The sequence below is a fragment of the Eretmochelys imbricata genome, chromosome 25 (assembly GCF_965152235.1).
Source record: "Eretmochelys imbricata isolate rEreImb1 chromosome 25, rEreImb1.hap1, whole genome shotgun sequence".
In the NCBI taxonomy this organism is placed as follows: Eukaryota; Metazoa; Chordata; order Testudines; family Cheloniidae; genus Eretmochelys; species Eretmochelys imbricata.
In genome coordinates this window covers 11,949,900-11,971,512 of record NC_135596.1, presented here as the reverse complement: position 1 = coordinate 11,971,512, position 21,613 = coordinate 11,949,900, and the positions used below count along the sequence as shown (strand labels likewise).

General features: G+C 41.7%; 1 protein-coding gene across 1 annotated transcript; it reads left to right on the top strand.

The window, feature by feature from the left end:
• Positions 1-11,934: 11,934 nt before the first annotated feature.
• Positions 11,935-21,603, top strand: LOC144257503 (uncharacterized protein KIAA1958-like). Its single transcript, XM_077805476.1, has 3 exons — positions 11,935-12,303; positions 14,979-16,200; positions 20,238-21,603. Exons 1-3 carry the CDS (start codon positions 11,935-11,937, stop codon positions 21,083-21,085), a joined length of 2,439 nt encoding a protein of 812 aa, XP_077661602.1. The 3' UTR covers positions 21,086-21,603.
• The last annotated feature ends 10 nt before the right edge of the window (positions 21,604-21,613 follow it).

The following is a 21,613-nucleotide window of genomic DNA, read 5'->3' as shown; positions in this document are numbered from 1 at the left end:
TAATTCATACCCTTAATGACTGATTCTTGCACAAGAGCTGGATACCTCCTCTGTGACTTTCCATTAACTGTAATAGAATATATTGTACAAGTACCCACAGCAGTCCTTGTCTTCTATTCATTAGCACTCAAAATGTGGTATATATCAAACATACTTCAGCTACTTAGAGCAGGTGTGTGTGCGCAAAACCGCTCCTTTACTATTTAGTAATATTTGTACTCAGTCATGAATGGGAGCGCATTCTGCTCCAGTGCCAGACCTAACCAAAGTCAGGCCAAATAGAAGGAACTATAATATTTTTATATTATATACACTATATTCTAATTCCCGGTCTTTCTTCAGTAAGGAAGGTGGGTGGGTATTTCATCACGCCCTTGTCAATGGTATAACTATGAAAGGTGCGCCAGCAAGGTTAGTAGAAAATCATGAACATAAAAAAAACCTGTGGCTTCTGTGATTTTTAAATTGTGGAAATGCCTTTCAGCAGAATTAAGTATTTTGTCTAAAAAAAAAAAAAAAATTTAGTTTCTGCCTTTTTCCATTCCAGAGTAACAGGTCCTAACTTGGCCAATATAAACACAGCAATGTGTTGCTTCCCAGCCTTGCAGGAAATTCTCTGATCAAATAGCAACAGCATGAACTCATCCATTCCTTGCCTTGTTCAATGCAATTGGACTACTCTTAGTAGTAGTTACTATCCCAGTAGAAAGTGTTTGCAGGATTGGGCCCTAACTCCCTAGGAATCCACTATCCCTTGCACATGATTTAGACAACGCATCTGAAGTCCATTTGTCCACGAAGCATGAGCTATGAAGTTGTGCTGAAGCTAGGTTTCCCATCCCACAACCAGTAAAACCACCGTTAGGTTGATCTGCATTAAGTTTCTTAATTGTTTACCCTTTAGTCCCCTGAAAAAGCATGACTTTTGTTCTTGGAATAGACCCCACAGCATAATTAAAAATGTCAAAAATGCTTGAGAAACTGTTCTAAGTTGCTAAAAATGAATGTGAATGTCTCCCCTGCAATCCCTGTGTCTTTCCCTTACCCTGGCCTCAGCTTTACAAAGTGGTTTGTTTCCAACCCCGCAGCATAGTTTGCATTCCACAGTCAAGAATGAACATTTATTTATACAAACATCCATCCTTGCAAGCACATCTCAGTGTACTATCCTAAGGCAGAGCAATAAACATCATTTTTCTTTCTGTTCTCCTTTGCATAGCTGCATTGCTAGACATTTTATCAGGAGGCAATTCTTCAATTAAAGATTAGCACAGTTCAGTCACTTACACATGGCTGCAAATCTGTTAAAAATGAAAGAGCATTCTGGTCCATTTCCCTACACCCATTATAGTTTTAGTACCCTCTAATGATGCCAGTTTTTGTTTTTTTTTAAATAAAGGAAAGTCTTGGTGCAGGTTAGGATCCCAGTGTCTCTGTGTATCTTGCAGAAACTCAAGCCCCAGAACACTAGGCTTGTTTGTTCTCAATCATTCTGAGAACCCAGTTTTCCCCAAACCTCTTAGCAGGCCATGGAGGTGTATTAATTATTTCAACACTTGAATGCACAAGCTGACAGCGTGAAAGTGATCAGAGTGGTAGATGAAACAGCATCTGGCCACCACTGAGAAGGATAACACAACTCAGAGTTAAAGCTCATACATTGTTTCTTCGGGTTCTCCATCTCTCACCTGTCAGATGGCAGTATCATTCACCGAAATGCTAGCTCATCACCTGTGTGCTTGTGACAGCAGGTCAGCACCCATTGCATCTGCTGTTTAACTGGGGATTACACAGACGCTAGATGACTACAACAGGCGAATTTCAAGATCTGAATGCAGCAAATGTAAATGAAACTGGGGCCCTGTACAGAGAATTTCTTTATTTTGTGCCTTTATAGACAAACATATCTGCAAGCTACTCACTATCTTGTGTAAAGATGTCAAAATTTGCCCTGAGAATGAGCCAAATTCTGCTCTTAGTTGAACTAATTAGGAGAAGAACTTGGTTCCATCTCTTTTAAATTTAAATCCTCCAACGAATTTGATCAATCATGGCTTGATTGGGAACTTTCTTACCAGCATTTCTGAAGCAGCCTTTGAAAACATTATGTATTTAGGATTTTTTAAAATGATGCCTCAAGTATGTAGGCGGAATATTGTTAAAACGCAAGAGGTAAGTGAAATTTATTTTTAAAAATACACGCTTGATACTGTCCTTTCAGAAGGAGAGTACTGGCACCTTTCTTAATATGTTTCACAACCAAAGACTGATGAACTGTTCTAATGAATGAACTCTGAGGATAAGTTTTCTCTGACTGTATTCACTGAATCATTATTGGTCTTTTTATGGATGTGATTTATTAGATTTTCAATAACTACACTGTTGCAAGGTTTGCAAATGCACATTCCATTGCTGTGGTATTAGGGCTAAATCCTGCTCTTCCTTATCCTAATTACATTTTTATCATAACTCACCCATAACACGCAAGGCTGCGTACTGTGGTCTGCAGGGGTGTGGTATGCAGGAAAAGGGGTAGGCTAGGTTCTGACTGAGTAGATCATATGCTGCCATCAGCAACAACATGTGTTCGGAGACATTCTGCCCTGGTGGGGTAGAACAACTTCATGCTGAACGTGTAGCTGGCAATTCACCACTACCCCCCCTCCACCAGATTCATTCTGGGTAGGATTTAGTTCTAAGATTGCAAGTTATAATGTACGTCCTGGAGCACACACTACATAGTTACACAGCTGTGTGAAGAGTTCTCATATGGCTATTTAATATTTGCCATGAAATTATATCAACAAAGTTACGATCAGACACTTTAGTTCCATCAGAGGTGGTCTCCCATTTATTTAATGTACTTATATGCTCTCTCATCACATAGTATCTAAGCATCTCATAAGTTACTGAATTATCTAATGCAACACACTGAATCATCCTTATGTTGTGTGCAAAAACTACACTCCATCAAAATGAAGTCGGATCGCCTTTCTCTTAGGGATAAATACTGACAGCATCTTTTGCAAGAGTAAATGGCAGGGGTGCTCTGTACCCTGCACACTGGGGCTCTGTACTGCCCTGAGTAATCCTGAGGATGGCTAGGCAGGCATAGAAAGGGCATGGAGTAGACCCATAAATTCCTGGATGGGGTGGGGAGCTCATGCCAGTGATCTCCCATGCCCCCCTTTTGACTGGGATCCTGGTGCCCTCTCTCTTCCTTGTACAAGTCCTATGGAGGCTGCTGTAAGCCTGAGGCTGTAAGCCCTGTGGAGCTGCCATGGGAGATAAAAGGAGAAATTAAGTGGTCCCCACAGGGAGTTGTGGGTGGGGTGGTCTATGCCAGCCCCCTTCATTCTATTGTCCAGGCTACAGAGAGGTCTTCGCCCTGTTTGGAAGCAGTCAGCTGGCACTGTTGTGAGAGTTGTATAGCTCCTTTAAGCTTCCCTGCAGAGTCAGGGATGCTCAGTGCATGTGCTAATGAAACACAAAGTATTATTGTAATCATCTCTGTATTGACATAGTAACATATATACTCAAGTATGTCCAAAAGAGTAATAGAGTTCAGACACCAAACTCTTGTGTATACCATGCCTGCCATGAGTCCTGCATTGTCACACAGGCTAATCAAGACATCATTTTCCCAGATCTTAAACTCTATTAAACATCAAGCTCCAAGTGATTTCCTACTTGGATCAAAGATGTGTTTGTTCTAGTGCCACTTAAGTTTAAAAGGCAAGAATACCAGGAATGAATTAAACCTCCCCAGTGGCAGCTGCTGAGGTTCAATTGGTTTGTCAGTGCCATAATTATGCAGCTGGAGTCTTCTGTTTGCCGGCCCATATGTTCCTGAAGGATGTAATGTCATGGAAAAACACAGTGGTGCTTCGTTCCCAAAGCTACGCGATGTTTCTGTTGTACCGTGAGGATTTGCTTATGTTTCAGCTGAAAAATGTTGAGAACAAATGTTCCAGTCTTGGTCTGATAATTAAACTATCATTACTCTTACTTGAACTATCTACATGGAAGTGCATTAAGAGAAATGGCTTGTGTCATAAATAAATTAAACAGTGGGTCTAATGCAAGAGAGGCTGACCATATATTCACATTAAATTATTTTCACATTTCCAGCTCGTCTCTGAAAGTGAATGCTGCTGCTTGCCTCATGCCAGGAATAATTGCTGTTATTTAGTTTATGTTGAATTTTCAACTCATCCGAAGTTAGTGTAGTGCATATTTCCAATTCTGCTGCCTATTAAAAGCATTTAGAGCATTAAAAGAATATTGAGGACAAAAGGACTGATCCTGCAAGATGCTAAAGTCAGTGAGAACTGGGGGCACTCAGACTTCAAACAGCCAAAGGAATGACAAACAACATAATATCCTTTCAAATGTTTAAGATGCTTAGATACTATGGCAATGAGTATACTGCAAACATAAAGACAGATAGCACCATGCAGGAGGTACTTAATACCTTACAGAATTGGGCCTGAAATGTCAGTCATAAGGGCTTAATCCATGTTCGCAAAACTAGGTAATTGCATCATTAAGTCTGGGTACGTGTATGCACAATTGTCATTTGTAAGATCAGCTTCCTAGTTTGCATACACCATTACATGCTCGTGCATGTTCTGCAGGCACAGCATAGATCAGTGAGATTAAACTTTGAAACCATAACTAACAATTTAAACCAAAAAAACAAAATGGTATCTTTAATACAGTGTATATCTGTCTTTGACTTCATAGTACCCATGTATTGCAGGTTTCTCAGAAAATGATGCCCTTGCCAGTGCTACAATATTGCTACAATATTTCTCCAGGAGGATGATTTAATTTTAGTTTATTTTAAATGTAGTTTAATTGAATTTCCTTTCTTTAATGACTTTAAAATCAGACCGTAAGAGTTATATTTAAATAGTGCTACATTTTATAATAGTACTACATTTACTTCTGTACTTGTAAGCTGGTCAGATACTTCAGCAACAATAAAAAGTCAGTCAGCAAGATTCTCTCTAGGCTTCATAGGTGAGGACTTAAGTTCACAAGTGGTCATAAAAGAAACAAAAAGGTTTAGAAGAGCATCCCTCTGATTACAGTATAGCCCCTCTAACAAATAAGGCCTGTGTTTCTAAAAGCAAATAGCCTTTTGAGCAGAGTGCCCGGGTGATTTTTGAAATTGGTTTTTAGTTGTGCGATTGTTATCAGTGAGCCTGTTGGCTGAAGCAGTCCAAATGGAGGGTTGGGTGGGTTTGTGGGCAGAAGAATGAATGGCCAAACTGTATTTTCAGAAGGGCCTGGGACACTGAAGGGCTGGTGCAGGTGCTCAAAGGCAGTCACGTCAGAGACACAACTAGGCCTTGTCTACATTGGAAGATTATACCTGTTTAGCTTAAATTAGAGTTTCAAAAAGTGATTTAATTAAAGTGGTGCAAATCCCTGTATGGACATTAATTTAAGTGTTTTCAAGTTTATTTAAACCTGCTCCCAATCATCTTAAGCTAAACTGAAAAAAACCAAAACCCTCCCAAAACATTAAAACCAAAATAAGAGTGCCCACACAGGAGTTTGCACTGATATAACTCCATTAGTTTAAATTCATCTCATGATTAAACTAGTGCAACTCTCTTCTGCAGACAAGCTCTAAATCAGGAAATGCAGGTTAAGGTTCTTGAGCAATAGTCGTTCATTGGCTACTCTGCAGTCTGTGCAAAGCCGAAAACAGACATCACAGTGAGAGGACCCTCTCCTTCGCCACCCCACCCACACAAGAGAGGGACAGACGTGAATGGACAAAGAAAGACAGACTGGATTTACTGAGGAAGTTGTAGATTAGCTCAGGGAACGAGAGGCAGAGCTGAGATTCAGATAGAGCTAGAAGAGGCAAGGGGTAGGCGGGACAGTGTCTAACCACACTGGGGCTGAATATCATGAGACATCTCAGGGAAAGTAGATGGCAAGCAAAGGATCAGAGGTAGAAGAGTTTGTACCCTCCTAAGAGGGTCTTTCAGTTTCATAGGACATTCTTCACCCTCACTGAGGCATGGGTCATACAGTGCATAGGCTCACATGTGAAGCCATCCACCAGCACATCTGTGGTGAGCTGAAGGGGGAAGACAGAAAGGCAGATCTTCAGCAGCCTTGCTCACCACTGAAGATCTAGGCCTAATTTGCATATGTAAGGTGATTAGTTACATAAGTGAATACGCACCTTTGGTTTGAATAGAAATGCCCCCAAACATGGAATTTCTCAGGGTACTGTTGAATACCGCATCCAGCATTATGTACTCAGGCAATTTTGACACTAAAAAGTCTAACTAAAATTTTAATAACTAAAAATTCCTGTTAGGGCAACTCCCCTCACACTTTTGAGAATGTTGGCCAGAGTTTGGAGAAGCTGCCTTCTTTTCTGCTTCCCATTTCACTCCTGCATCATGCCAGCAGCACATAGGAAAGCTGCTGTGTCATTTTTAAAGGACAGTGAGCAACCCCCCCCCCCTTCTTCCCTATTTATTCCAAGACTTTCCTATCACTCCATGTGTTATGAGGCCATTGTACTGTTGTCCAAAGGCTATGGTTGCCCTGTGAGAGGGTTGCTGAAGCGTCTTGGTGATCTTGGAGCAATGCCCCTCGGCCATGTACATTGGCCAAACTGGACAGTCTCTATGCAAAAGAATAAATGGACACAAATCTGACATCAGGAATCATAACAGTCAAAAACCAGTAGGAGAACAAAAAGAAAAGGAGTACTTGTGGCACCTTAGAGACTAACAAATTTATCTGAGCATAAGCTTTTGTGAGCTACAGCTCACTTCATCAGATGCATTCAGTAGAACACTTCAACCTCTCTGGTCACTCAGAACCAATTTAAAGGTGGCAATTTTGCAACAGAAAAGCTTCAAAAACAGACTCCAACCAGAAACTGCTGAACTGGAATTAATTTTCAAACTAGATACCATTAACTTGGGCTTGAATAGAGACTGGGAATGGCTGGGTCATTACACAAATTGAATCTATTTCCCCATGTTAAGTATCCTCACACCTTCTTGTCAACTGTCTGAAATGGGCCATCTTGATTATCACTACAAAAGTGTTGTTTTTCCCCCCCTCCTGCTGATAATAGCTCATCTTAATTAATTAGCCTCTTAGAGTTGGTATAGCAACTTCCACCTTTTCATGTTCTCTGTATGTGTATATATCTTCTTACTATCTGTTCCATTCTGTGCATCTGATGAAGTGGGCTGTAGCCCATGAAAGCTTACAATCAAATACATTTGATAATCTAAGGTTCCACAAGTACTCCTGTTCTTTTTGCGGATACAGACTAACATGGCTGCTACTCTGAAAGATGTGTTTTGTATTTTACAATTTAGGTGGCAAAATCTCACTGAAAAAACAGAGGTTTGTTACAAGGCACATCTTCCCCACTAAATAACTAACAGAACACTCTTTATTCAAAGCATCTTAAAATGGTAGGGTATCACCCACAAATTACATATAGGGAAAGTGAAGCACAGAGTGGGGTGGAGAAAAGTAAATTTGCCCAATTGCTCCCACTCTAGTCCCTTAACCACTGGAATGTGTTCTCTCCAATATAAAGCACTGTTTAATTTTTTTAATAGATTACTAGGGAAGTGGCCTGTGTTACTTCACTATTTTTAGATGAATTTTTGAAAAAAAAAATTTGCTTAGCAATACCTGGAATTCTATATAGAATAGAGAGAGAAAGACAGAATTATATATACACACACATACTATCCCAATTCAGAAGGGATTTTTTTAAGGGACAAAATCTGCAGCCTTAGACTGAGGAAGTAAGTTTCAGCCAGATTCAAAAGAACTAAGATACAAACCCATCACATACAAGGATTATAAATGGAGATGTTTCTGTATTAATCTAAAATAACACTATTAGTCAACCTAGAATTGCACTGTAGTTTTAGCATTAAGATTGCAAGAAGCTTGCAATCTTAATGCTAAAAGTCAGCATTGCTGAGCAGCCAGGAAAGCTAAGTCTAGGACTTTATATTAATATAATGCTATTTTTGGTGTGTTTGGTACTTCATGTGTGTAGTTGGGTGGTTTTTTGCAGCTATGGAGAACAGTATTTTAGGAGGGTATTTTCACCCTTGCAAAGTTTACGTTTAGCGGAAGAGTGGACCACGGATTAGTAGTAAGATTTTCTCTGAATCAGAATCAGGACATTGCTTTCCTTGTTAGGCCTACGCCAAAGGGAGATTTGTAAACACTCTTTTAAGTCAGCCTACCCTGCACAAAGGGAATGCTTTCTGTCTGGATTGAGTGAGAGACTAAAATAGGACTGAAATCAATTGGCTCTTCCTAGCCAGGTTTCACTATTATTATTAACAATGTAGCAGCCTCTGGTGGAGATCTGTTAATTTACAGGTTTCTTCAGCTGTAAATTTCAGCAAGACTTTGCCACCTAAATTGTTAAATACAAAACACACCTTTAAGTTAAATTTAAGTCAGAAAACAATTACTACTGCAGGATTGCCAACCCCAGCATTCAAGAATAATGAGTCAAGCCCCCAAAATGCATCATTTTTTTTAAATCGTGATTTTGGGGTTTGTTTGTTTTTTGCCTTTTGAGCTCAAGCGTTTTTCTGCAACCATAAGGACTGAAATTTATTTAAATAAATTAAAGCTGAGGACACGACTCCAGAAGCTGGTGCTTTAAAGAAGATCAAAAATATCATGAGATTTTTGAAAATTTTGAGAGTTGACAATACTGCTTTAATATCTTTGAGAAATGCACTTTGACATCCTGCATCCCTCTTCCAGTTCTTCAGTAATGGAAGATGGATTATTGCAAGTACATAAAAGGTTGTTAAAAGGCTGTTACAAGGAGGAGGGAGAAAAACTGTTCTTCTTAACCTCTGAGGATAGGACAAGAAGCAGTGGGCTTATATTGCAGCCAGGGTGGTTTAGATTGGACATTAGGAAAAGCTTCCTAACTGTTAGAGTGGTTAAGCACTGGAATAAATTACCTAGGGCGGTTGTGGAATCTTCACCATTTGGAATTTTTAAGAACAGGTTGGACAAACACCTGTCAGGGATGGTCTAGACCAGTGGTTCTCAAAGCCGGTCCGCAGCTTGTTCAGGGAAAGCCCCTGGTGGGCCGGACCGGTTGTTTACCTGCCGCATCCGCAGGTTCGGCCGATCTTGGCTCCCACTGGCTGCGGTTCGCCGCTCCAGGCCAATGGGGGCTGCGGGAAGGTAGGCCAGCACATCCCTTCTGTCGTGGCGGGACCAAAACTGGATGCAATACCCCAGGTGTGGCCTCACCAGTGCCGAACAGAGGGGAATATTCACTTCCCTCGATCAGCTGGCAATGCTCCTACTAATACAGCCCAATATGCTGTTGGCCTTCTTGGCAACAAGGACACACTGCTGACTCATATCCAGCTTCTCATCCACTGTAATCCCCCGGTCTTTTTCTGCAGAACTGCTTTTAGGCCCTTTGAAAATGCCAAGCCTAAATTATCTTACACAACAGTCATACTGGGTCAGACCAATGCCAGGTGCTTCAGACGGAATCATCAAGTGATCCATCCCATGTCATCCACTCCCAGCTGCTCGTAAACAGAGGCTAGGGACACTCAGCCATATTTGCAAAAAGAAAAGGAGTACTTGTGGCACCTTAGAGACTAACCAATTTATTTGAGCATAAGCTGAAGTGAGCTGTAGCTCACGAAAGCTTATGCTCAAATAAATTGGTTAGTCTCTAAGGTGCCACAAGTACTCCTTTTCTTTTTGCGAATACAGACTAACACAGCTGTTACTCTGAAACCTGTCAGCCATATTTAATACTGAGTGGAAAAAGTTATCAGATAAGAAACTGAGATCTTGACTGTTCAATTATTCAGAGCAGGACTGTAAGAAAGCAGACTCTTATAGCCGTAAGAAGGTTCATTCTTTTTCTTTATGTAAATTCATTTCTTGGTGAGGGTGGGGTTTATTTAATTGTAGTTTTAACCCTTGCTTATTTCATCTGAAGAGAGCATTTACCTTAAAACTTTGGAATATCCTGTTCAGACTCAAGTCCATCATCAGATAGAAGTGCTTGCTGGAATATCATTAAAGTGCCCCAGTATTCACACTGACAGAGATACTGAAGCAGCAACTGCTACTTATAAAGATTAAAAAAAAAAAAAAAAGGCATTGGGCCAGATCTGAGGTGCATTGGGGTGACTCTATTGGCTTTGATGAAGCTATGCTGATTAATAACAGGTGAGGATCTGACTCATTTAGTAAATATTTCACTGTAAAGGCAGAGCTCTCTTCTCAGTTACACTGGTGTAAATCCAGAGTAACCCCATTGATTTCTACGGAGTTACTCCAGATTGACACCAACATCAGAGCAGAACTGGACTCTGAAGATACTATAGCTGGTCACTGGAGTTTCATTAGGAGCGAAGAATCAAAATAAAAGGACTTTTTAGGAGAGATCAGGAAAGGGAAGACATGCTTACAGACAGAGGGAGATCAAAAGGACCAATTTCGAGAAGGACATGATAGCAATCAAGAAGTTCAGCTGCCAAGTTATAATTCCATGCTTTATGACCAGGCAAAGCTTCTGTTTCTATTACCCTTGCTCCACAGCAATTGTAAATGCCAAAGTATTGACGTGGAAGTTCCTTTTGCTCTGTCCAGATAGTGCAGCCCTTTAGGGGGGAAACTACTCACTAAAGTCAGTGTCATAACTCCCACTGACATCCATGGGAACAGGAACAGACCCATAGGCAAGAATGGGACAAGAATCATGGTTGGCTCAGTGTAATGCCTGCCATAAATTAAGACAAGCCCTGGGTTCAAAGTACATTGGCTGAAGTGGTATAAGACTCAGTTGAAACATGGTTTCAGCTAAAATGTTTTAGGCAGTACTTTTCAAAGGAGCCAATGAATTTTCGTGGGAATGGGCACCTAAACTCCCTCAAGCGCCTTTGAAAATCTTAGCCTTACATGTGGTTCAAATGCCCAGCATAGTTAGAAACATTATTCCAGGCTAAAGCTATCCCGATCATCATTAGAAAGCCATAAACAGGAAAAGCTGGAGAGACACACTAGTGAGATACATTTGTGCAAAAGAGCTTTACAAGGGGACCCAGTGGGGCAATGATATAGCACTGCTAACATAATGGACTTTTCCCGCCTAAGCAGGAAGAGTTCTCCTGATTATTACCTATTCCCTGTTAGGCGGTAAAATAAATTTGGCAAGAGAGAATTTGATCTGGCACTGTCTCTTTAAATGGGACACCCTGTTATGTGACCGAGTGCTGGGGAGCTGCAGACAGGCACCGTGGCACTTTTGTTTCCCTTCCTGTGAGAGCTGTCCTTACCTTGCTGAGCTGCTGCAGATTCATTCAATGTTCCTCTCAGGTATTTGTCATTTGGTTATTAACCCTAGTCCCCATCATCTGGAACAAGATCTCCCTCATTATTTTTGATTAATTGTTTTAGGCCATTTTTAAAGCCGCCTTCCCCCTTATGACGATGGGCTTTCGGCACAGTATATTTAAAATTTCTCTCACTGTTTTTGATCTGTCCCTCATTTAGGCCCTGAATTCAGCAAAGCACATGCTTAATTTTTGAGTCACTGGGACTTAAGCACATGCTTAACTTTAATGTGCACTTCAGTGCCTTGCTAGTTCAGAGCCTCAGACTGCGAGAGCATCAAAACCGAGTTATCTGGAAGTTGTACATTGGTAAAGTGTGTCTCTATTACTCACTTTTTGAGGTGCTTGGCCCCATAGGATTTGGGCAGCAATTTAAAAAAAAAAAAATTGGTTAGAAGTTTGGTAGATCTCAGTCCAGTTCCCAGCGGGCAGGTGCCCATATATCACAGAACGCTCATCCTCGCCAGCACTAAAGCCCCTTGCTGGGCAGTCCCAAGGGACAGGCCAATGACTGAATAAGATGGAGCTACCCCCCTCATCTTCCATGGGCTCCCTTCAGGTCATGCTTGAGGCACATTTGCAGGGTATTGTGGGGAAGCCTGCACTGCTGTCCCTCGTGCTGGACCGGTTCCCACGCTGCGCCAAATCTCAGGCCGACAGCATGACATCCATCGCGTGTGGCGGCTCCAATGGCTCCTCCCCAGAGCTTGGTGCCAGGCTCGGCGCGCTCCCCCGCAGTTCCTCCTCCTGCCTGCCAGGGGCTGCTGTGACAGAGGAATCGCAAGCATCTGAGCTGGCCTCCTTGCCCCCGCTTCCCTGGGCTGGGGCCAGCCAAGCCAGCGTGGAGGTGCAGGAGGCTGGCAGGGCAGCGTGTGCCCCTGTGAGGGAGGTGAGGGGCAGAGGGGAGGAGGCCGGGGCCAGGCAGCGGGGAGGGAACAGGGTGACAAGGGGGAGCAGGATCTGCCCCCGCATCCAGGGTCACTCTCCCAGTAACCCTCTCGCCTCCCCCAGATGCCCCAGACTCCCTCCAGTTGTCCCTCTGTCCCCAGCTCCTCTGTCTGTCTCTGCCAACCCCTCCCCTGGCTCTCCCAGCCCCCTCCCACTACCTGCTTTTTGTGGGTACAGGATGTCACAACTACAGGGTTAGCTGCACCTCTGAACCCTCTCTGAGGGCACACCCACAGCTGTCAGGCCTCACGCCTTTCGCTTGCGCACGGTGGAATCATGCAATTCTGCCACTCTCAGAGCAGGCCCTGGGCTACTGTACTCTGCACCTCAACCATGCTTACCCAGCAAGTCCGACTGGGTTCGGTACCCCTTCAGGAGTCTGTGAGCACTGGGGAATATAGTGACCCCGCCGCATTCTTACCCCAAAGTGTATTGTTTAATCTTCACAGGAGGAACCAAGCATCAGAGAAAGAGGCTTTGTAAAATAGTCTATACACACACCTGACTTACCATCTCCATCCTCCAAGGTGAACGTAGGACAGCTTACCCTCTTCCGCCCCCCAGCGGGTGTGTGTCTGTGCCGGTGTGTTCCCCTGAACAGCCCCCAAAACTTTTATCCAGCCAACACTCCTTGGTGTCAGTTTTCCAGCTCTGTTTGCCCTGCTGCCCAAAATCAGGCCAGTGAGTTCAGCAAGGGGCCAGAGGTAGAACATCAAAGCAAATGGCTCGTTTCCCCCGCAAGCGTTGGTAGATGGGTGGCTGTCTGAAGCCATTGTAGAGACAAGGTGGGTAAGGTAATACTGTTTATTGAACCAACTTCTGTTGGTGAGAGAGACAAGTTTACATAGAGCTCTTCTTCAGGTCTGGGAGAGCCATTGTAGGCAAGACAGAGTACATGAAGACAGGCTCTTCCTGAATAAACCCTCTTGACCAGGGGTTCTCAAACTTCATTGCACCGCAACCCCTTCTGACAACAAAAATTACTACATGACTCCAGGAGCCTGCCCAAGCTTTACAACCCTGGGCGGGAGGGAGGGGCCGAAGCCCAATGACTTCAGCCCCAAGTGGGGGGCCTATAGCCTGAGCCCCGCTGCCCAGGGCTGAAACCCTTGGGCTTCCGCCCTCAGTGGTAGGGCTCGGGTTTCAGCTTTGGCTCTGAGCAGTGAGGCCAGGACTTTGGCTTTAGCCCCAGGCCCAGGCAAGTCTAACACCTGCCCCGGCAACCCCTTTATAACAGGGTCGCGACCCACTTTGGGGTCCTGACCCAGAGTTTGAGAACCACTGCTCTTGACTCTACAACCACATACATACTAACAGTAACTTTGACTGATTCTCTTCTCCATCCCACCACACAGGTGTTAATTAATTAAGGCTAGGATTTTCAAAAGAGCCTATGTATAGACAGAAGAATCTTTTAAAATTTGCACCTAAGTCTATTGAGATAAATAGGAATTACACAGAAAATTGCTCACTTGTGTAGCTAGCAACTTTAAATGTTAATTATTTAACTTTTAATAATTTGCTTTTCACTGTTTATATTTCTTTTTCTGCTTTTTCCTCAGCTTGAAGAATTAAACAAGACCCATCACAGTGCTATTATGTTCAGGTTTCCAGTAGTACAGAGGAACATTTACATTTTAAAAATTCTGTTTTCATAATTAATATTTTGTTTCCCTTTAAACTGGCATGAAAAACTCCTCCTGTGTGTAGTCCCATTAAGCTCAATGGTACTGCTCACATAAGTGAAGTATTTGCAGCCTGGGACCATTTAGTTTGTGCTCAGTGAATATTGAAAAGTTTAGTGGAATGGAACTTGCCTCCAAAAATAAAAAAGTAAAAAATCTATATGATACTTATTTTAGGTTCTGTGAAAGAAAGGACTACTTAAATAAAAGGAGACATTTATCCCTTGAACCCCCATTGAAAGCATATTCCAAATAAAAACAGCAGCATGGTGAGTACACTTTAAATTACATCATAGATAACTGGGCATTCAACTGTGTTTGCTTAAATATATATTTATGTGAATGCAAAATGAACTCAAAACCACTCACAAGGATAAACAGCAGGGAATTTTTATGTAAGAAAATGGGCAAAGGATTTTTGTTTATTAGATACATATTATATAAAACAATTATGAAGTTATGGTACAGGGCCACTGAACACCTTGGTGCATGGGGGATGATTTATAAATTAAGTTATTTTTTAGTTTTGAATGGGTATAATTATTTTCAGAATGGCAAATTGGCTGAATGCTATCCTGAATGGTTTCACCCAATACATGCATGTTCAGAAACAGAGTCTTCCATTCATAAGATATCAAGCTTACAGCTGAGGGTCAGATCATAGGATACATGTGCAAGCTGTATGTTGTGTCTATTGTGAAATTCATCAAATAGGTTAATAAATACATCCACAAATTCCCTTCCATCTCTTATAGCTGAGCAAAGAAACTGTTCAAGCAAATCATTTGAAAAGTTTCACAAGTTTTATCAAGCTAATTATTCTAATATTTAAAAATTTAAATAGATGGGATTGAGAACAGCTCCCGCTAACTGTTGCTAAAATCATCCTGTTTTTCTTACGTGTCTTAAGATAATTCTAACCCTTTTGCAGAACGAGAACATTTGTGATGACATGTACAACAATGTCAGCTCAGTTGCCATGGATCTATCTAATTTAGTGACTTGGGCACATACTCATGGAACTATATGCAGTCAAATCCCAAGCTTGGAAATTATACAGAATATGGGACATCCCACCAGGGACAATTCTGTTTTATGGATATGTGAATCTGGACATGCATATCACTGGCCCTGTGGGGCATTATACTTCAGAAGCCAGGAGGAAAGAGAGGAAGCTGCAGAACAGAAAAAGAGGTCCAGAAGCTATGACTCTTGGTCAGTGGAACATAATTTAAGTGAAAAGAGATACAGGGTAGCCTCACCTTTTGAAAAAAAGAAAGCTGACTCAGTTAACATGGGATCATGTAGCAGATCCCCCGAAATAATGCAAAAGAAAGAGGACACATTTTGTGTAATGTCTGATATAACAATGACAAAAGAAAAGCAGAGTGGAGTAGTTCCTCAGAAAGACAGCTACTCCATGAGGTCATGCTTTGCTGCAGAGCTGAGTCTTCCATCAACTGACTATCATGCCAAAACTGACCATGGTAATGAAGAGCCAGAAAGCAGGGAGGACCTGCAAGACATCTCTGATGAAGAAGAATTTGAAACAGATACAGGAGACCAAATATGCAGAAGTAATTGTGATTCTGAAAGAGTATTCCAGAATAAAGAAGGATCTGCTGAGGAAGAACTGCAAATGCACAGAGATAGTAAGGCCATTAGCAAACGAGCAGCCAACCAGACATCAGTTTCTGTCTTTAAAGAAAAGGCTGCAGTAATTCCCTGTTTACAGGAGACTTTAGAAGACAGCCATCATAGGAGCCTGGAAAGCAACTGCTTGAAGTTAGCAGCTCTTCATCCTACAAAGTCCAAAAGCAAAACCTCTAAAGCAGGGAATTCCTGTGAATCAACAGCATCCAAAGAACAGTTAAAGCCCTTTCCTGCTTCCAACAGGGAAACAAAGGCCCAGTTGGAGCCACCCTCATTCCTGGCTTTCTATGACACTGCATTCCCTGGAGCTGTCCATCAGCAGCTCCAGCTGTGCCCATCTGTGTGTGCCACATCAGAAATGGGACTAGCTGGGAACCGTGCTGAAGTACCTACTGAGGAGAGCAAACAGCCAGGACCACCGAATGCTGCAATTTCTTTAGCTCTGCCTACTCTGGAGAATGAAAACTCTGAGGACAATCTGCCTGTGTCTTCAAACAAAAGTAAGGATTTCTGGAGTTTTATTCCTGGGTGGTTTTTTTTTTAGTATGTGTCTCTTTTAGCCAGAATATTACAATTTGGGTGGCTCCATTTAGCCACCTAAATCCATATCTGAGCACCTAAATAAAAGCACCAGATTGCCAGAGATCCTGAACACCCTAATCTCCCACTCACATAATAGGAGCCTTAAGCAATCAGCGCTTCCGAAGATCAAGCCACTTATTTAGGTGCCCTATAATATACATTTGTGTGGCTAAAGCCAACTACCTAAATTGGAACATTTTAGACTGATTTTACCACAATAGCACCACACACTGTACCTCTTAATATGTGGTCCCTGCAATAAACTGTAACCAGGGTTATGAGCTCAGGTCTCCCCAGGAAAGAGAAAGAGGAACTGATCTTTAAAACAATTTAGTGCAGTAACTGCAGGGAAATTCTGGTTCCATTGAAGTAAGTAGCAAAATTCCCATTGACTTCAATGATCCCAGAATTTCACCCCTTTTCTTAAAAGCACTAAAGATATTAAAGCAATTTATTAAAAAAGTTTATGTCTTGTGTATCCTGTTATGATTTGGGATCTTAAAATTTTTTGGTAACTAAAAATAGACAGACTTTTTTATTTGTAAAATAAATTCACTTCTTGCCATTCATGCCATGTGTCAGCATAGAGCACATTTTTACATGAGAATGTCATAAGATTCCTCATTAGAATATGCTCTTTGATGAATAACTAAAATGTGGCATGTGATTATAGTAGCTTTTAAAACAGTTCCTGCCTTGTGCACTGTACATCATCCATTTTCTTCTTGTATGTGCTAACTGTTAAACTATCCTTCTTGCCAAATATTGGGAACCATCAGTGACTGGATCTGCTTCATTTTAGAAGTGATCTGGAGCACAATTATGATTTTAGCATAGGTGTGGCTAATGAATTTTTAGTGCCAGTTACCTACATACTGATTTAATTTAGTGATTAAAACCATCAAGTAAGCAGCAAAGGGCCAAGTTTTTAAAGAGGATTCAGTAGAGCAAATACATTTGCATCTGATTTTCCTTTGCTTGCAAGCGGTGCTTCATATAAATATCAGGCAGCTGGATGTCTACCTGATCTGTATGCAAAAGATTTTTATGCATGCAAAAATGCAGGTGCAAATATAGAGCCATCTTTTGAAAGTTCAGGCAAACAGTCCCAAAATTTGGGATTGTAGGTTTAATTAATTTTCCACAATTGTTTGGTGCGATGACTCCTTCTATGTGACTGATGGCTCTCCAGAGACATGTGAAAATTCAGGGTGATGCTTACTAAATGTATATCTAGATTTTGTGGCAGATCCAGAGCCCCTTAGGATTTCATGGTTGGCAGTAAACTGCACATTGTGACTGTTGAGATATCACAGTGACAGCAAGCCACGATAGAACATGGATAGTTCTTGAGTTACAGATCCCCAGCCACCTGAGCTAAAAGAAATATAGTCTTTATCTCTGCCATTGTTAGGGCTTATGACATGACTGAATGATTCTCAGTTCATCCAGTAGAGGGTAGATGTCCATACTGCTAAATTAGCTAGTACATCAAAGACAGAAAAAACCTGCTGTTAGATTCTGTGATGCAGAAGATTGGATACAATTCTTCCTTGACTGAACAGAGTACTGGAATAGTGTTTTAAGGCTTGTCTACTCCTGAGCGTGAATTTGGATTAAGGTTGGGTGTTTGTTCAGACAAGCCTTTACACAACTAAAAATCTGCAGCATGACTACACTTGGTGAATACATTGTTAGAGTACTTTTGAAATTGACTTGATAGTGTATCTCATCAAGAGCCACTGTGAATTCACCTGGGGACATTTATGCAAGAATTGTTTTTGCTGAACAATGAGTCATAAGCCATTTTATCTTAATCTCAGCCTTCGCTTGCAGTCTCAGTGTTTTTTTGATTTACAAACCATTTCTTTTTTCAAGTAGACCACGCAATCGTTTTCATAAAAAAGGAGCAGCCACATTTAGGTTTGTAGATCCATACTCTCTGTGCAGAAACAATAGTAATTAAACCAAAAATCATGTACCAAATGACTCGGTGCCAACAAGAGACATTCACAGCCATCAGCTCCAGAACCCCACTCACCACCCACATCTTCACACCTGGAAAAAACCCACAGGAGAGCACATGGACCTTTGCAGCATACCCTGAAGGCAATCAAACATGGCCTGTGGGAAGTGAAGTCATAGGAGGAGAGAGAAAGGTGGGTGGGAGCACAAATCATTTAAGGGTTGCCCAGGTTTGAAAACCCACCTTAAACTTCACCTGGAAACCACTGTGGCCAGTGTACTCAATGGGGCTGAGGTGTAGTGTGCTACTTATGAGAAATCTCACTCAGTAGGTGGGCAGCTACATTCTGCACTAGCTGCTGTTCCCAAATGGTCTTAAACAAGGGGTCATCCTCAGAGCACATTACAGTAATCCAGCTTGAAGGTAGCAAAGGTGAGGATGACTGTGATGAGGTCCACACCTAAAGAAAAGACCTCCTTGCCAAGTGCTACCTAAGGATCCAGCAGCACCGGAATTCCAATAAGCCCCCTAGGATGTATGCCTGTGTAACTGATGGCAGGCATTCTCTCTCCCTACTCTTCAAGCCATTTACATCCCACCTTGAGGGGTTAGGCCAGTGGTTCTCAAACTTTTGTACTGGTGACCCCTTTCACATAGCAAGACTGAGTGTGACCCCCCCTTAAATATATAAAAAAGTGTTATTAATTTATAACACCATTATAAATGCTGGAGGCAAAGTCGGGGTTTGGGGTTGAGGGTGACAGCTCGTAACCCCCCCTTGTAATAACCTCACAACCCCCTGTTCGAGAACCCCTGGGTTAGGCAATGTATAGACCTTGGGATGGCCCTCTGCATAGGGGTGAATTTCACCATAAGTGATTCTCTTCCTAGGCTACATGGAACTATATAGATGTGACAACTCTATAACAATCTGAGAAATAAAGCCCGCTGGAATCCTGGCACTCCTTTTTAAGAGATATTTTTACTTGTTCCATTTTAAACAGAGTGGGCTTTTCCTGATTCTCAGCCCCTAGAACAAACTTTCAGCTGACAGTTGTGTTCCATGACTAGAGTGCTCCTTTTTAATAAAGAAGCTTCAGTGCTGGAGACCACTTTGAAGTATATTCTGTTTAATGGCTTGTGCAGCACATCAAACATGTAAAATAAATGCAGCTTAATACTGGGCCACATCCTGAGATCTGCACACAGGCCAGCTCCTGTTGATTTCCCGGGGACTTCCTGAGCATAACAGAACAAAATTTGACTCACTACTGTGCCTTATTTAACTATAAAATATACGCATGACCATAGTTGCAATCTGAGGAATTTTTATATGCACTATCCCTTTTTGGATTGCTCAAGTTTCAGAGTCCACATTTCAGGTCCAATCATGCAATACTTAGTGACGTGACTAGTTCCATAAGGAAGAGCTGCAGATTGTGGCCTTAGATCTAAATTTTTAGATCATACAGGGTGAAATTCACCCCCTTCCCAACACACAAGTTAAAGTCCCACCTTAAGCCCTATTTTGAGGTCTTAAGTGTGGCATATAACTTAAGATGTCTCTCTGTATAGGGATGAATTTCATAATTTCAGTGAGTGGTATAAAATTTCATTAACGCCTAAGCCTGCTCCCCTTGAGTTATGAGCTTTTAAATATTTGATATGTTATCACCTAGGAATGCCAGTTAAGATCAGGACCCCACTGTGCTAGGCACTGCACAGAAAAATAACAAAGATGACAGTTCCCTGCACCAGAGAACTTATAGCGGAGGCGTCAGACAGGATGCAACAGGTGGAAAAACAGTGGGATGGGTGGGAGAATGCGATCACAAAAGCAAAACAAAAAACAAAGGGAGCAGGATTATAGTAGTCCCAGAATGTTTGAATGCTTTAAAAAGGAAGGTGAACATGGTTCTGCATCACCTTACATGCCTTTGATAGCCTCTGTAGTTCTTTCTATCCACAGAGTTGTCTCTTATCTTTTAGAGACATTGAAGAAGTCGGAGAGTAAGAGAATTCGTAATATTGGTGATATAAAAATGTTCAGAGACTGGTTGGCTTCACATTATCCTTCTGAAACGCGTGAGATCTTCACACTGCCACCTGCAGCCCTTGATAATTACCTAGCCTCCTTCTATACTAGAGTGAGGAAGCAGAATGGCACAGAGTTTTCCGCCAACTCTTTATTCTTCTTTCAGAGCAGTATAGACAGATACCTCAAGGAACACAAGTACGAGTATAGTGTGATTAAAGGGTCTGAGTTCACAGCATCTCAGGAAGCTTTAAAAGTAAAATGCCAGCATCTAGCACTGAAGGAGAGGGAGAGAGATTGGAATATTTTGGAAAACCTGACAGATAAAGATGTAGAGGATCTTCGTAAAAAGGGCATACTGAGTCGAATGCATCCCGAAGGATTTCTGCACCTAATGCTTGTAAACATCATCCGAGGCTTTGGGACAAACACACACAGTCAGACTCCAAATCTGTGGTGGGGGCAGATTGTGTTAAAAGAGAATGAGGAGGGATTAGAGTACTTGGAGTGGAAAGATGATCTGAACACACAGGCAAGCACAGAAGAGTCAGTTCTATGTATTTATGCCAAACCTGATAATCCAGGCAACTGTCCAGTCAGGGACTATAAGGAGTATGCTAAGAGAAGGCCATTGGATATGCATCATGACGGCGATCCATTTTACTTATCTCCTAAACCTTTGTGCTGCATATGGGACCAAATATGGTACTGTAGAAAATCACTGACAAAAACCAAAATGGAGAAAATGATGAAAGTCATTGTCCAGCAAGTTAAAGGATCTGAAAAAAGGTCCATGAAATAAGAGTCACCAGTTTGATTTCTGCTGTGCCTATTTTGGTATAAGTATGATTTAAATCAGTTTTGGAGTTGTTTAAAATGACAGCAGTTAGAATAGGTAGCGAGGGAACCCCTCTTCTCAGCAGATTGCCCGAAGTACTTACAAAGTTTTGTTGTTAAATTGACTACCACCTTCATTTTCAACATGGAGGACAATAAAAAGACCACGGATAGAATTCATTCTTGCATTCTATTTACTGAATTAAATCTAAATCCTGGATTTAAAACATTGTTGATGTTCTATTGAATTAGCTCAGTAATGTTAATGTTGAAAGGACCTGTGTTTGAATACCCTGGCTGAGAATTACAGGTACGTTCAGTGGAGGTGAGGAGGGGAGAAATTGATCTGGTTGTAAACCAAGCTTGTGGTCTAATGTGTAATTTATCTGTATCTTTTTATTGTAAAGAGAGAAACAGGTGGAGCTGGCTTTGGGAATAAAGAAGAATGATGAAAGATCACCCGTAGTTGCCAGCTACTAATCCATAGCTAATC

Bases quoted from the DNA above. Each gene is read 5' to 3' on its own strand.
- LOC144257503 (XM_077805476.1), top strand. From the start codon at position 11,935: ATGGAGCTACCCCCCTCATCTTCCATGGGCTCCCTTCAGGTCATGCTT. The intron at 12,304-14,978 runs GTGAGGGGCAGA...ACCCTTTTGCAG, and splicing joins CGTGTGCCCCTGTGAGGGAG to AACGAGAACATTTGTGATGA. The intron at 16,201-20,237 runs GTAAGGATTTCT...CTTATCTTTTAG, and splicing joins GCCTGTGTCTTCAAACAAAA to AGACATTGAAGAAGTCGGAG.